Source organism: Sphaeramia orbicularis, chromosome 4 (genome assembly GCF_902148855.1).
Source record: "Sphaeramia orbicularis chromosome 4, fSphaOr1.1, whole genome shotgun sequence".
Lineage (NCBI taxonomy): Eukaryota > Metazoa > Chordata > Actinopteri > Kurtiformes > Apogonidae > Sphaeramia > Sphaeramia orbicularis.
In genome coordinates, this window is record NC_043960.1 from 4,204,374 (window position 1) to 4,221,993 (window position 17,620).

Below are 17,620 nucleotides of genomic sequence, written 5' to 3' on the forward strand. Positions count from 1 at the left end.
AGTTCCAAAATGATGTTTCCTCTAGAATTTACCTTTTATCTATTATATTAACCTCTGTATTTTGTGGTTGTTTTTTTTTCTCAGTGCAAATCAGGTATTTTCCAGTATTTAATTCACTGATCATTAGGGGTGTAACAGTATGTTTTTGGTTCAGAATAGAACAGAATCAGTAGTAGACTGTCACACATGTAAACAACTCACACCAAAATTTGCCCTCTGCCTTTAACCCATCACTAGCTCATGCATCACACACACTGCATGCTAGGAGCAGTGTCAGGTGCCCGGGGAGCAAATGGGGAGGGTTAAGTGCCTTGCTCAAGGGCACATCAGCCAACAACTCTCTGCCAGTCCAAGGAATCAAACCGGCAACCTTTCGGTCACAAGCCAACTCGGCTGCCCCAGGGGTCTTCGGTTCCATACATTTTCAATACGTTTTCAGTACAGTGAAGGAGACCAATTTCATGAACTTAACCGATAACCGATCTTCACCAAACCATGCCGGCACACCGCTCTGGTTTCGTCAACCCGCCTCTCTCCACTGACATGACCGACAGGGAATCTGAAATGCTCCCAAATCGTAGACCTCAGAGAAGACAGGGTCTTCCAACTCTGGCTGTGTCCCTGTGACGCTGCTCTGAGCTGCCGTACTGGTTCACCTTCAGCATGTGCATGGTGCGTGGTCCGCTTAGACATCCGTCTAGGACAAAGGTCAGCAACCCTGGTCCTCGAGGGCCAGTATCCTGCATGTTTTAGATGTTTCCCTCTTCCAGCACACCTGGAAACCATTACATCAGTATCAGGGTTCTGCATAGCTTGATGATGAGCTGATCATTAATTCAACCAGGTGTGTTGGAAGAGGGAAAGATCTAAAACATGCAGGACACCGGCCCTCGAGGATCAGGTTTGGACTTCCCTGATCTAGGATATCAGATATTACACATGGGTTCTGTTTGCAGCCACCCTGCTCACATTGTGTGTGTTTCGCTTCAACGTTCATGGGGAAACTTACGGCGAGTGTTTGCCTTCTTCACATACAATCGCGGAAAAAATTATTAGACCATCAAAAGTCTTCAAAAACAATGGTTACGCAATCAAGTTCTACCTCCTGTGTGGATCATGTGACTAAAACAGACAAAAGAAAACATGGAATGTCTAAAAGCACTGTTTTTGTCAGTACAATGTCATAGATATTAATGTAAGAACTGAAGTGATTTTGGTTTTTATCAAGAAAACATGTTAAATGGATAGATATCAGCTCTGAAATTAAACTACTATGAGCTATTTTTGTTGTTATTATTACATTTGTCCAAACAAATGTACTTTTAGTTGTATCAGGCATTAAAATGAACAAGAAATTGAAGAAAATAAGGGCGGTCTAACAATATTTTCCGCTACTGTATGTGCAAATGTTGCGAAATAACTAGTTATAGATTTAACAAATTAAGCAGGAATTAAAACAGGTTGTGGAAATCTGCTTGATTTTTAGTTGAACCAGGCATTAAAATAAACAAGAAAATAAAGAAAACAAAGGGTGGTCTAATAATTTTTTCCATGACTGTAAATACACGTATTCATTTGGTACACTTCCATATTTTATTGAATGTTCGGTACAAACGAGTGCACTGTTACACCCCTACTGATCATATAGATGTTCATGAAAGCGCAGAGTAAATTAAAAGGTTATTATATCAAGAAAACTGAAGAAAAAGTGACCTCTTTTTCAGCAAATACATCGACTGAACATAAACCCATCGTCTCCTGTCATTGATCCAACTCCATGGGTTTTACTGGTGAATCAATGTTGTAGAAGATAATGGTGTTTCCACGGTAACTACGGAGCCTCTGAACGTCCAAATGGGTCATATCTGATGACCATGAAAAGATTATTTCCATGTATTGACAGGATTAATGGATCAGTGGATGGTTTTGTTTGCTGGTGGATGTTTGGGTCTTTATGGGTTCACATCTGGAGATTATGAGGGTTTGAGCATGTACTTGTCTAACCAACTGAGTGGTGTTTTTAATGCTTTTTGTGTCATTTTCTGATGTGTCTATCTTTCTTTTTTTTTTTTTTTTCCAGGGCGGTGAGGAGCAGGGAGGAGGGAACCAGCCTGATCTCCACCTGCTTGAATCGTTCACTGAGCGGCTGAGAGGTAAACGTTTCCAGATAAAACCAAGGGCCTGTTATCACGAAGCCAGTTCAGCCTCTGTCCGTCACCTGGTTGAACAAAAACAAACATTCACAGTCACGTTAAATGGTGTCACAACGGCGGTTATCAGCTCACTTTGTCGACCCGGGGTTTCTGGAGAGTGTTCGTTGACCCCAGACGACCAGTCACAGACGGAGAAATACACATTTGAATGGGAATCTAAAAATAGAATACAGGCAAAAACCAAGGCTGCTAGGAAAACTGACACAAACTGCCCATCTGTTTAATTCAGTTCACATGTTGAGTTTTCTTATGGTGTTTTTTTGACAATTTAAGCCTTTTTCTTTAAATCTTTCAGGATGATTGTGTCTCCAGTACCACATTTTTGCGAACTCCTGAACTGTTTGTGCAATATACACAATCCAAATGTCATGTGAAAGCTGAGATTTGGAACTTTTGAATGCTATTTAACATATTATGGTGGAGCTCTGCATTGGCTGAGGGGGAGGGGTGGAAGTGGGTGGAGCAGAGAGCAGCAGAGTGCAGTCGGTGAGAGAGAGATGGAAGATTTTTATTACTTGTAGCAGCATTTTAACGAGGTTCTAGCAGTGTTTTGCAGTGAATATTTGTAAGTAGTTGTACATAGTGACAGTGCTATTTTGGAGTGTTCTACTAGTGTGTTTTTGTTGAGTTTCGCTGTTTTTTTCCGCCTTTTTTTCCACTGTTATCTGTATTTTTCTGGTGTGTACAGTTCATTGATAGACTAGAAGTGCTACAGAGACACAGGGTAAAAATTACTAGAAATAAGAGCTGTGACATGGACACAGAATGCTCTAGACAAACAAAAATATTTGAGCACATATAAACTAATTGAACGTTTATTTGTATAATCTCATAAAGTTTTGTTCTACAAATTAACAGAAGTTTTCATGATATAAAAAAAATCAAGTCTTTTTTTTTGCTATAAAACACTGTTTTAAGCTTTTATTACATATAATAATGATTATTAATGGCCAGATATTAAAAGTTAAGTTCTTCCTGAAAAGTGTAAAAAAAATGGCAAAAAATACATTTTCTGACGCAAAAACAACAAAGAAATCTAGGCGGCCTGTTATAATGGTAATCCATAAAAGGTTAAAGTGTAACCATAACCTTAAATAAAAACTAAGAAAACAGATTTCAAAGACTAAAGGCTCAGAGGATTCACACTGAAAAGACAACGATCATATACCTTATGTATGTATGTGTGTATATTATAATTAGACACCTCTGTGTAGATATTTATGGCATATGTTTACATTATATACATGGATACTCAAAGTTGATGTGTGTGGGATAAAAGCCACAAGATCGATATGAACACCCCTTCTGGTTACAGGTGGGTGGGTGATTTACCAATGCTCTAATGTTAGTATTTGATGTGTGATGATGTGATATATTTGGAAAAAGGAAATTAAAAATGCAAGTCATTAAAAAAAAAAAAAAGTAAGACAGCATAGTTGGACCACAGTCAGAGGCTTCAGTGCTTCAGTAATTCTGTTCAAAGATGATACAAAGAAAACCAAAGGAGTTTTTATAATAAATCTGATTCAGAGAAATGTGCCTTTCCTTCTAATGGACCGTATTTTGATGGTTTATAACATGTAAATGGTTACAGATATCAATACAGTTTCTATTGATCACTGATAGAAGTCATATATGGACTTTGATTGAATTAGTTGAGTTCTCCTCCAGCGAAAGTACCACCCACTTCTGTTGTTAGATTGATCTCCTGCATCCAGACCACAGGACTCTAACATAGAAACAGAACCTGACAACCTCACACATTCAACTTATTGATTCTTGATAGAACAGGATGCTGAGAGACAGAGACATTGGTTCTATTTTTACTAAAAGTTTGACCAGATAAATCAATACCGATGACCTACATTTGTCCTTTAAAATCCAAAGCTACACCCAGTTTTCTTTGCTCTTCATATAAACACGAAATCAGGGGAAATGAGAGGCCTGGTTCTGTCAGTTCCATGTTTGATTTGAGGCAGCGCTGTAACAACAACAGTAATCCAGAACGTCAGGAACATGCGTGAACTAGTCGTCCTTTCCTGCTGCTCAGGAAGCCTTTTATATTTCCTGTCTGTTTTGTCCAAACACAAGCAGCGTCTGGCTGTCAACACAAACAGCAACAACTACTGTTTAACATCAGTTCATTCTGACACATTTGAACAGCGTGAATTACAGTGAAAACCATTCATGTTTCCTTTATGGTTCTATTTTCCAGTGAAAGTTTTACATGATTAGGAGTATAATCACTAAAGGAAATGAGTGATTTCCCGGTGAAGCAGTATGGATGGATGTTGTGGCGTTCTTGTGGTGAAAATGAGTCTTTTGGTTTTTCTGTGGAGCTGATGCTGCTGTTAATGGAGCTGTGGTTTCTGGAGCTGTCACTTAATATGGGATGTTTCCCTTGAATGTGTGCATTATTTGCCAGCAGCTTCTGATACATGTACAAACATATCTTTAACCCTTAAAGACCCAAACATCCACTGACGACCAAAAGCATCTGCTGATTTAACATGTTCATTAACATCTGATCCACTAAACCTATCAATATATGGAAATAACTGGTAGATTGTTGTCTTTTCACGGTCATCAGATATGACCCATTTGGATGTTCTACAACAACATCTTCTACAACATTGATTCACCAGTAAAACCCATGGAGTTGGATCAATGACAGTGGATGGACACACTGGATTTATGTTTATTTAATGATATATTTGCAGAAAAACTCACTTTTTCTTGAGTTTTCTGTTTCTGATGTAATAACCCTCAACTTTAATCTGAGCTTTAATGAACATCTACATGATCAGTGAATTAAATAAATGAAAATACCTGATTTATACTGAAAAAATGCAAAATACAGAGGATAATTATTTTTCGTATCACTTATTACTATTACTTATATACTTTATTACTTATATATCATTGTTACAACTACGATTACTATTATCACTTTATTGTAATTATCCTGTGACTATTGATAAATATAAATATATTTATAGTGCATCTTATGATATTATAACATTACTACTTTATTATTTGTTATTTCTAGTACTTTCTAATGTGCAATTGTCTTTTTTTTCCACTACTGTTTTTCATTATTGTTGTAACTATATTCTTGTTATATTTTTTTATGTGTGTACATTCACTGTTGAGTTGATATTGGTGCCTCAGCTTCCTAAGGGCTCTGCCTAAAGGAACAATAAAGATCTAGCCTAATGTAATTTTATCATAAATGGTGATCAGTCACTTAAAAAAAGTCAAATATGGAGAAAAAAAACATTTTTGCAACTGCCCCAGAAGTAGCTGTGGGTCTTTATGGGTTAAACTGTGTGGAATATGTGATTTGTATATGCTCTATACACTCAAACCTTCATAATAAGGTCAAGTGCTTGACAACAGAAACAACACACGCCTGCTCTGTGGTATGTATGATGTCAGGCCGAATGTCCTTCAACACGTCTGAAAAGTAAACAACATCCATTCCACCTAAACCTCTCCATCTCCGGGAACAGGCTTTGAATTCAGTCACAGTCCGTCACGTGTGTTAATGAGCCGTAAGACAACATGGAAAGCTCTTCAGGCCTCTGTGCACTTTGTAGTGGGTTTACAGCTCCAATAAAAAACATCTAGATCCGCCATTAAAGTGGAGCCACTCCGGTTAGGCTTGAGTTATTCACGTTTTGTTGAAGCAGTTAATGAGACGGTCCACGTCTGCAGCAGTGATGTGAAATGAGAGATCATGTGAGACGACAAATACTGTGACACTTTGTTAAATCCTGTGTTTAACTTCAAATGTTTTGTTTGACACCAGGAAAAAAAAATGAACAACCGTCTGTGCAGTGTTTTGGAAATCAGTATCGGTTAGTGTTTAAAGAATATCATGATAAATGAATTAATGCCACTGTGTGTTTTCTTTATCCAGGTTTTCATCTGAAGCTGTGTGTGAATAATAAAGACTCCAGTCCTGAAACATGACTCAGTCGGTGCAGGTTAACCCGAAGCTGCCGGGTAAGAAACCACACAATGAAAACACACACACTGGGCTGATTTGTACTGAAACCTGCAGTGAAAATGTGTGTGTATTTCGGGCTTCTTTTTTAGATAAGTAACAGGGATTTAGATAACATTTACACTGTATGGACAAAAGTATGTGGACATGTTAAATTCAGGTGTTTGTTTTCTAACAGGGGTCTGGGATACAAAACAATAATGACTAATGTAATAATATAGTTTTATATTGGGATAAATATCATTGCATTGGTTAGTTTGGTTTAAATTATTATCTTTGCTTCCAAAATGCCTCAGAGATGGTTTTTACTTAATTTCTCTCAACATTGTTTCTGTTTGTTGCTTTTTCTTTTATTCATCACTATGATGTTATATGTTATATTTTTCCTCCTCTGACTGTAAATAATAATTTCCTACCACAACTAACCATCTACTTCCTTCACATCTCACTTAGGAAAACAGATTCCCCATTAACCCTTTCATGCATGAATTATGAAAAAAAAAAGAATTTGCATTTTTTAAGATTGATTTTATTACTCAAAATTAGGCTAAAGTTGAAATGCATTTTGAATGTTTTTTTTGTTTTTTTAAAATATGGTTTTATTAAGAAGATATTTAACCTCCTGAGACCCAGGAAAGGACACGTTTCGGCTTTTTAAAAATTAAATAATTGCCTATATTGGAAACATCATGATGCAACAGTTTTTTCAGATGCATTTTTTTATTTTTATGGAATATCCTTTGCAGTGGACTGTTTTTTTTTTTTTTTTTTGTATAAAGCTGTGAGACTCTTGTTGTTTGTGAACAGAAAACCCATAGCTGGGTCTTAGGAGGTTAACTTTATGAGATCACAGAACAGTCCAAATTCTATAACTAAGGTGATTCTTTTTTTCATTGTATTGCTTAGGGTCTATAGAGACTGTCCCCATGTGGTTTGGATAATATTGTCTTTATAACCCTTTGGAAAGTGATCTTAAACTATGAGGAGGTCATGCACGAAAGGGTTAAACTTAATGGAAATGATGTTTTTATCTTAAATCATCATCAACAGGACATCTTACAGCTGTAGACATGATGTGTCCCAATATTTTTGTCCATGTAGTTTATCATAGAACAGGTTTTAATCTGTTAGGGTTTGTGGAGTTTTACCGCATCAGATTGTTTGATCATATCAAAGAAGTGGTTTTAACCTCAGCAAAGAAAAGACATGTGTAACTGATTAAAGATTAAACAAACTTTACTGTCATAAAGAAACACAAAGTCCTCTTTATCAGACTTTCTGTTTCTCGTATTTTAAACAGTACTCATCCAAACTGGCTGTTAAACTAAACAATAGGAAGGTTTTATAGTATTTAACTATTGCATAATTATCTCTGCCTCATTAACACAGTAAAACCAGATGCATTACATGTTTAGGACCAGGTGTAACATTTGCATATTTATCCCTTTAGAGTCAGACATGGAGTGAATTAGTTTTAAATATTGTTGAATTTTCAAGATAAAAGAGCAATAAAATGCATTTGGATTCATTAAAATACATAATAGAAAGTGTATTTTGTGTCTTTTTTCAATGGTCTTCACCTGCAAAGAAGATTTTATGTTTGCGTTTAAGGTTTTCATCACGAAACACAACATTTACAGAGGTTTTATCGACTACTATTATCTGGTTATTAGCTTATCAGGATCAGCAGTAGCTACATATTTGAACTGGATGAGACTGAAATAATAACTTCATATATGACATGATATAAAATAAAAACATTGTGACCTATTTGAAACAAACTGTATGACAATTGTGTATGAAATTCTATGAAAAACATTTAGACACCTCTCTGGGCGGGACATCAGAGGGTTAATGTACTAAATGTATTCAGTAGTACTGTAGGACCAGTCCTGTATAGTCACATGTCGTTCTTCCAACAGACCTGGGCTCTCCGTTCCTCTACCCCAGTCAGGAGGAGGCTGATCAGCCCGCTTCTTACTCCGTCCAGACTCCGTACGGTTTTCAACTCGACTTGGACTTTCTCAAATATGTGGAAGAGATAGAAAGTGGGCACAACGTCCGCCGGGCAGCTGTCGGCCCCCGACGTTCCGGACGGGGAACCAAACTCTCCCAGAGGAGTCCTGGTGTGGGGGGGCGCACCAGCGGCTGGACGTCCACCGAGTCTCTTGCATCTCCGGGGAGCGAGGATGGCAGAGTTCCGCCTCCGCCTCCACCACGCAACCGACTCGGCTCGGCGCCCTGTGAGGGACTGTCTCTGTCTCCTGTGACCCTCATCACTGTCCCTCCACTGTCTGCGGGGACTAAAGTGCCCCCCCCTCCACCTCAACGCAACCCCCGCGTGGAGCGAACCCTCCTGGAGACCAGTCGGCGGCTGCAGCAGGAGCAGAGCCATCAGCAGCAGAACGGAGGGCGCTTCCAGCTGGGAGACCCTCCCAAACACATCCTACCATCTCCGTCCACTCAGCCGGTGCCCAGCAGTTGGATTAAACCCAGTCCTCAGACCTCTGGGCGCAGTACGCCCGCCACCACCGTGACTCCAGTCCCACCCAGTCAGCTACAGACGGTTAGGGAGCAGATGGCCACGGCTTTGAAACAGCTGAAGGAGATGGAAGAACGGGTAAAGGGCGTTCCTGCACTCGAGAAAGAGGTGGCCAAGCTCCGTGCAGAGAAAGACATGCTCCTGTTGGAACTGCAGGAGAAGAAAGTGGTGATGGAGGCAACAAAGCAGCAGCAGCAGCCGCCGAAGTCTGCAGAGTCATCCACCCAAACTACAGAGATCACTGTAAACAACGGTGAAGAAAGCAACCAGAGTCGAGTAACTTCCCCAACCTCACCTGGTCCGAAAATTGGAAAATCTGCAGAGCTGAAAAGGCTGACTGAGAAGTTTGAGAGTAAGGATGTGAAAGCAACAGAACCGTCCGCTAAAGTTCTCGTCAAAGCTGCAGAGAAAGTTCCACCTGTTGAAAAGAAGTCGGTGGGCGTTGGCGACGACAAACCAATGGACTCAGTTGTTTTCTACCACAGTCAGGGGGTGAAAGATGCCTCGGTTTGCACCCAGGTGAACGTTTGTGAGAGGGGCACTGGAACAGAAGCCCGTCCCATATGTGAGGAGGGGGTCCAGGCTGGAGTGGAGACCAGCGAGGTTGGGATTTGGGTGATGGAGTCGCTGCTCGGGCTGACCAGCGAGGCACAGCGGGAAATAGACACCTTACAAGACACCGTTAAATTCCAGCAGGAGTCCATCGTGGCCCTGGAGGACCGGCTGAACGTGGCCAACAGTGACCTGGGGAGCCTCCGAGCCCAGATGGAGGAGAAAACAACCAAAGTCACGTTTGACAAAGAGGTCCTCGCAAAACCAGAAACCGTGAATGTCCAGATTGAGACGTGGAGTCCCGTGTTAAAGGATGCTGGCGTTTTGTGCTGTCCAGAGGTGAACGATGCATGTGTAGGTGAGGGTTTGATCCAGACTGAACAGGGAACCCAGACCGATGCTGTAGAGGAGCCGGAAAAACCAGCTCCTGTAGCTGTGGTCAGCACTGGGTGTCAATGGGAGAATGTGTGTGAGGAAAAGACTGAGGAGCAGAAGGTTACAGCGCCCAAAAAAAGACAGCTGACCATCGCTGAATACAAGGTTTCACCAGAAGAAGAGGTGGTCGGTGCAGCTGAGAAGAAAGATGAAGAACAGGAAGAGACGAGTGCTCCAAGTAAGACCGGTGAGTTCAGATTATTTCACTGGAAACATCAAATATGGCAGAATTTATTCCAGTGTTTCTGCAGGTTTCACTGAGCAAAATGTACAACCTTTAAAGACCTGCACTAGATGGACAAAAGTATGTGGACACATTGGATTCAGGTATTTCTTTTGTAACAGGGGTCTGGGATACAAAACAATAACAAGAAAAGGACTTGGAGAGCGCAGACACCCCCCCCCCCCCCCATTCACCACCAAAATTTAATCATTTCTTTCTTCTGCCAGTATCAACATTTCTTGAAAATTTCCTGAAAATTCGTCCATAACTTTTTGAGTTATCCTGCAAACAAACACGCAAACAAACACACAAAGCAAAGCCATCACAAAACCTCCTGGCGTAATAACAAATATCAGAATATAGTTTTATATTGGGATAAATATCATTGCATTGGTTAGATGACAGTGTTTCCACGGTAACTACGGAGCCTCTGAACATCCAAATGGGTCATATCTAATGACCATGAAACGATGACAAACTGTATTTTACACCAATTACTGACATGTATTGATAGGATTAGTGGATCAACAGGTATTACACAGTTTTTATCACAGACTGGGACAAATATCATTGCATTGGTTAGTTTGGTTTAAATTGTTATCTTTGCTTCCAAAATGCCTCAGAGATGATTTTTACTGAATTTTTCTCAACACTGACTTTGCTTTGTTTGTTTTTTTAATCCATGACTATCACTTTAAATGTTCTACTGCTAATTTTCTGAAATATTTTTTGTGCTCTGACTGTAAATAATAATTTTCAACCATAACTAACCATCTATTTTCTTCACATCTCCCTGAGGAAGAAAAATCTCCCATTAAATTTTAAGGAAATATTAGTATTTTTATCTCAAATCCTCATGAATAGGACGTCTTACAGCTGTTGACATGATGTGTCCCAATATTTTTAGCCATATAGTTTATAAGAATCAATATTTCCTCAAGGTTTAATGGAAAATTGTTTACAATCAGAGCATGAAAAATATTTTAGACATTTGGAGGTAGAACATTTAAAATTATAGTCATGGATTAAAAAAAAAAATCCAAATTGGGAGAAATTAAGTAAAAACCCTCTCTTTTTGAAGCAAAGACAACAATTTAAACTTAATAGATAAGAAACACCTGAATCCAATGTGTCCACATACTTTTGTCCATATAGTGGATCTCATGCTCATACTGGCAAAAATTCAGAAGGACATGAAAGAAACGTGGAGTTCCACAATTAGAGGTTTGTGAGAAGAGTTTTGGGATTAACATAGTTAGTGCAGAGTAGGTCACATCGGTCAAAGCTCCAGGCGTCGGCCGTCGACTCTCTGACTCCTAATTTGACCATTGTCTTTCACATGGTGCAGCAGGCTTCAAATTAGAGGGTGAATTTTCACTCCTGTCCCATCCCACTCCAACAAAAACAGTCCAATCCCATGACACAATGTTTTAACAGTTCCTGTCCTGTTACATTCTTGTTTTATTTTTTAAGAGATGTAATGTGATGTTTTTTCTGGCTTTTATGACTACCTCCATTTAGCAAAAGAAGTTATTTTCAACTATATTTCACTTTATTCATAGAACTGCATATTTATAATAATTCAAAATGAATTATTATTATTACATTTCCCGCTCCTGTTGACTCACATGATGAATACTGAAGTGGACTCCCATCCCAGGAATCCCAGAGGAATCCTGTGAGCTATTAAAAATCGTCTGCACTTTTAAGTCAAATATTGTGGAACTTGTAGTTTACTTATATTAGATAAAACTATTAATAAAGAAAATAATATTAACTTATTACTTGCAGAAATAACTGTGTTGTTTTTAGCTCACCAGTCGACAGGCCATGAACTACTGTGAAGGTGCTGTGTCCAGCATCGTTGCTCAGTTTTGAGAAATTGGTTTCAGATTTTTTACATTTTTGATGAATTTTTGAAATATTAAAAAATTGCCTTTTACTTATAATGGTCCACATTTTGATGGTTTATAACATGGAAACAGTTAGCGATATCAATATACTTACTGTTGAGCACTGATAGGAAGTCATATATGGACTTTCATTTGGGTCCATGACCTTTGACCTTGAGTGACCCTGAAGGGTCAAACTCAAGGTCATCAATGTCTAGATTTCATCAGTCTTCTCCTAAACTACTGGTCGGATCCATTTCACATTTTTTATGTATCTTCTTTGGGACAATGTCTCCAAAGTTTCTTCAGTTTTCAGAAATTTTGATTTTTGAATTTTTCACGAATTTTTGAAATACTAAAGAAATTGCCTTTACCTATAATGGTCCATATTTTAATGGTTTACAAAATATAAATGGTCAGAGATATCAATATAGTTACTATTGATCACTGATAGAAGTCATATATTAACTTTAATTAGGTGAGTTCTCCTCCAGTGAAAGAACAACCCACTTCTATTGGGAACCTGACAACCTCACAAATTCAACTTGGTATTGATTCTTGATAGATCATGACGCTGCGATACAGGGACATTGATCCTATTTTTGGATGAGGAGACTTCCTGTTAACCCAAACATCACAACACACAGCTGGGATAAATTCTGACCATTAATGTTTACTAGTTTTATATTGCTTGTCTTGTTGCAGTATGATACAAAACATTTAAAAGTGAGACTGATGTTAATAAAGCTTTGTTTAAATCTGCTTTTAAGTCCTGTCAACATCATGATAAGCCTTGAAATTCAGACGACTAGATAAACTTAGTTATCATGTTCACATAGTGGACACGTCAGTTATAATGGGATAAACAAACTGACAGATGATAAAGTGTTTTGGAGGACGTGATGTGTGTGAGCGGTATTGTTTTATGTTTTCCAGTTTGTCGTCTTTGAACTATTGTGTCCATCTGCTTCCTTCATGGGAACAGGTATGCTGAAATCAATTATGAAGAGGAAGGATGGGAGTAACTCAGAGAATCGCTCTGCTGGCAAGAAAAGTCTGCAGTTTGTTGGGATTCTGAACGGAGGGTCAGTAACAGAAACACAAAATGACTGACAGATGTTCGATAGTAAATATTCAGCATCCAAGTGGATAGAAATGTAAGTGACGCAAGAAATCTGTCTTCTTCTTCCAGATACGAATCAACATCCAGTGAAGAAGAAGAAGAGGAGGAGGAGGAGGAAGATGGGAGTTCTTCTGAGGAGAGTGGAGAAGGAGAATGTTTGGACAGCACTGAGGAGGATGAAGCAGCTCTGGAAGAAGAAACATCTGATGAGGAGAGAAACATCAACCTGGATGAGAGCGACACTGACGAGGAGGCGCTGAGAACCACAAGTTATTCATCTGATGACGTCAAAGAGAAGTATGTGGTTAATGTCTGCATGCATATTGTTTTACTGTTTATATAAACCCTGGTCCAGATGTTTCCAGTTGGAATCATTTCAATGCAACACCAAACAATGGATTAGCCCATAACAGAAGTTTCATTCATGTAAAAGCAAGTTATGATCAGAAAATGGTAAAGATGAGACATTTGTAATCATCGCATCATAATGTGACCTCTTCTTCAGCTTGTCCAATGAGTTTTATTGATAAAGCAACGCGATATCGTGACTCGTGTTAATATACACGCCACTTTTAATTGGCGTGTAAGCATTATAAGCTTTCCATGTATATGTTCACGCCGCGTCAAATACCACACACTGAGGGTTACAGTTAGTGTTAGAAAAATTAGTACTCTTCCCCCACCTGTCCCATGGCCTGATCTCCTCAAGGGTAGCAGCCCGCTCTGGACCCAAACTGGATGGACAACAAGTACGCTTTGGTCCCAAACTAGAACAAAACAAGCAGATAGCAAAGAAATGGTAGACATATCCTGAGTTGATATGTCCAGGCATTCTTGCAAAATGTCATCATAACCCATCCATGACTCGTGCTCTGGACACCTGGTATTTACAGGATATAGTCTAATAGCCTTATTTTTCTAACAGTTAGGATTATGTGAACCAGAGATCTTGGCATAAATTGGCACACGATCACATGGCGTTGAATAACACACGAAAAAACAAAAATGTGTATGTATAGCATGCCAAAAGAACTGGCGTGATAAACAACGCAATTTCATGAGATCAGTCTCCAGTAGAGAAATAATCCTTGTACTATTGGATCTGCTGAGTGTTAGCTTAGCAAGTTTCTTAGAAAGTTTCTCATTGTTCTGTTTTATGAAAATATTCATGATATACTCTGGTGTCAGACTGTTAGCTTGGTTTAAATATTTGCCATCTTAAGTGCATATCATTTGAGTTGTGTTCTGTTTTGACTATTGGTTTCATTGAGCAGTTAACCCTTTAAGTGCCAAAGTTACAATAACAACCAACATAACTGAATGAAACGGACCATAGCTCCAGATAGTTGCCAAATCTTGTTGCCACCTCTCACCAATAGATGGTGGACATGTGCCCCTTCAGTCCTAACACCATTTCAGGGCATGTTTCTATACAAAGTGAAGAAGAAAATCAAGTTTAAAGATGTGGTCCTGAGCTGGTTTAGTCAGTATGTAAGTAAAGTTGATTTAGTTTTAGTTTGGATAGATAAGAACAGATTTACTGACTCTGCTGCTTGGCTAAAAAGCTACTAAAACATACTGCATTTTACTTTCTACTAATGTTTAAGTTCATTTATTTTAAGGATAAGATGACAAAAAACACAAAGAAACCATGTAAATACGTTCAAAGTTCAGTTTTACTAAAAGTTATGCAATCCAATATGGCTACCGTCCTGTGATGTCACGATATGCAAATTAGTTGAGTAAATTTACTCCCATCATACAGTTTGGGTCATACCCAATATTTGTCTCATTTACAGTATGACTTTATCTCTAACCACTTCCAAGATACAGCTTTTTGAAATCTTGATATCAAAATTTAATATTTTTCAGAAAAAAAAACAATGAAAACTTTGGCCCCTAAAGGATTAACTGACATTCTTCTGGTTACGTGGGCGTATAGAATGTGTATATTGCTATAAGTATTACCACAGCAACATAGATGGAACTGTGGTTGCCCTCGGTAACAGGGGGCAACTGGGCCTAAGAGGCTACCAAAGTGCTATATTATTTATCAATGTAAACTGAAAAAAGAAGAATTTCCTAAAAGTTTTTCCTTCTGTCTTAGATTTGAGTTGAGCTCAAAAATGCGTGAAGCCTGCCTCATTCTGAAGAACCACCTGAACGATGACGTCAAAACACTGAAGAGTAAGGAAGTGGTGCGTCCCTGCATGCTTCTTTAAGTCTTTTCATTATTAAAACACACCTCAGCTGAGTTATGGGTCAGGTCAAGCAGTGACACGGTTACATGGTTCCATTTCAGTGGGCTCTGACTTTGTACATATATAACCTTTATCAATGTGTCTTCCATATTTCAGTAGGTATTTGTAAGTACTTAAACATAGGAAGGATGATGATTGCATAAAATAACATTTTTGACCTAAAATCTTTTAAAATGTGCTCGGTAACACGGTTTCATCAAAATGTCACTGATTGTGACAAGGTTTATGCCAAAGTGCTTAACATGCGGATCCCACAGGAAATTCACTTAAATTTGCCTCTGATGTGTTAAATAACATATAAAGCTACACTGATGTCAAAATTCAGGAAAATATATTTGAACTTTTGCACTTATTGACACAGATTTAAAGTAACACAGTTTCAATTCTTGATCCTATTATTATTTAAAAATCAATGTGTCCAAAAAAAACAAGTCAAATACTTTTAACACAAGCATTTATTCTACATCACATTAGTAAGCTAAAAAATGAGGGCATACAGAACAGGATAAGAGAAACTTTGATTTTTCTCATAGATGTGTGTTCCCTTGACCTGACCCTTATGTAAAATACACTGATTACAAACATCAGTGTGTGAGAATAATATAGACAAACTGTAGTTAAATATGTGTTCATAATTACTTCCCTTCACATTCAGCTGTCCAGCACTCACACTGTGCAGCTGGAGTGGTTCCGCATCTCCAGTGCCAAGATGGCTCAGCCGTCCCGAGTGTCCGACTACCTGATGGCGTTCTCTGAAGTGTCCGCGATGCTTCTCCAACACGTAGTCAACATGACCGATGGAAATGGAAACACAGCCCTCCACTACAGCGTCTCACACTCCAACTTCGGCGTAGTGGGGCTGCTGCTGGACACAGGTAAATCCCCACCAGTCTTCAAGGCTGAATAATCAACTCCTAAAAAAACTAGATGATTAGTTTTTCTGCTTCGTGTATATTGTTTATAATCAGGGACACGACGGTAGGCAGGAGTCAAAGAGTTTTAACCAAATTTGAGTCGTAAAAGTGGAGAAAAAAAAGATCAAAACTGGACCAAAATTCAAAATAACAGGAAGTACTGAGGATCCTGGTGTTTGATGGGGAACATGTTTAAGTGTCTGCTAACCTCTTCAGTAATTACAGTCGTTAAATTAAGTAGAACCTTGCAGATTCTGTGTTAAAGGGGTCATATTTTGTTAAACTCACTTTTATTATTCTTTGGTTCACTGATTTGTGTAATTTGGACCCTAATAGTTCATAAAGTTTGAATTTGAACCCTCCAGGTGCTGCAAAGCTATCTTTATATTAATTCTGGCAAAAATCGAGTGGATTTCTAAGAACTTTTTCAATTCCTACTTAATTTATGTCATGTCTGTAACTAGTTGTCATGACATTTGCACATACAGACACGGAAAAAATGATTAGACCACCATTGTTTTCTTCAGTTTCTTGTTCATTTTAATGCCTGGTACAACTACAGGTCCATTTGTGTGGACAAATATGACGATAACAACAAAAACAGCTCATAGTAGTTTAATTTCAGAGCTCATATCTATCCATTTAACATGTTTTCTTGATAATAACCAAAATCACTTCAGTTCTTTCAGGGTCAAAACACAGTAATTTCCCACCAGAGAGTGAACTTTAATTGATTGCCATCCCAACATTTATTTCAATATAAAGTAGCTCCTTGTTTTGGATAATCCTTTATGGTCCAACTAAAGCAAAAATGAATTTAAATATGTGGGTCATTTGGCAACACTAATCTGTCAAATTGTCTCTAAAATGTCCCGTCAGAGACTTCGAATACCGCGTTTTGACCCTCCATCAATATCAATGGCATTGTACCGACAAAACCAGTGCTTTTAGGCATCCATGTTTTCTTTTCTGTCTGTTTTAGTCACATGATACACACAGGAGTTAGTACTTGATTGCATAACCATTGTTTTCGTTGACTTTTGATGGTCTAATGATTTTTTTCTGCGACTGTATAAGGTCAAGACTTCCAACGAACATTTTTCCGAGTACGACATAATTGTTTATCAGCAGCAGCGGTTGTAGTAAAAATTTAAAATATGTCCAAACTTTGAGCCTATTACCTAAAATGTTCAGTTGTTGGTTGAACGGGACAGAGCAGAACAGCCAACAACCTAGAGGGGGCGGGGCCTGAAGTGGCTCATTTGCATTTAAAGGGCCAGCGCTCAAAACCATCTTTCTGGTGTCATTACTCAGAAATAGGGTTGAAGATGGACCTGTGGAGTTGAATTAATGAAGAATTCAGACCCAAGTATAGCATTTACAGTTCATGTAGACCACAGGGAAATGTTGGAAAATGAAGAATTCCATTTAAAAAAAAAAAAAAAAAAAAAAAAGC

General features: G+C 38.5%; 1 protein-coding gene across 1 annotated transcript in view; it reads left to right on the plus strand.

Moving 5' to 3' along the window:
* The window catches only part of kank3 (KN motif and ankyrin repeat domains 3), a 67,876-nt gene that overhangs the window by 40,386 nt on the left and 9,870 nt on the right, over positions 1-17,620 (plus strand). The window contains exons 2-8 of the mRNA XM_030131384.1: positions 2,081-2,153; positions 6,136-6,221; positions 8,145-9,938; positions 12,852-12,951; positions 13,059-13,286; positions 15,097-15,187; positions 15,906-16,125. Of these exons, the coding sequence (XP_029987244.1) occupies positions 6,185-6,221; positions 8,145-9,938; positions 12,852-12,951; positions 13,059-13,286; positions 15,097-15,187; positions 15,906-16,125 (2,470 nt within the window). The 5' untranslated portion in view covers positions 2,081-2,153; positions 6,136-6,184. The remainder of the gene's footprint in view (positions 1-2,080; positions 2,154-6,135; positions 6,222-8,144; positions 9,939-12,851; positions 12,952-13,058; positions 13,287-15,096; positions 15,188-15,905; positions 16,126-17,620) is intronic.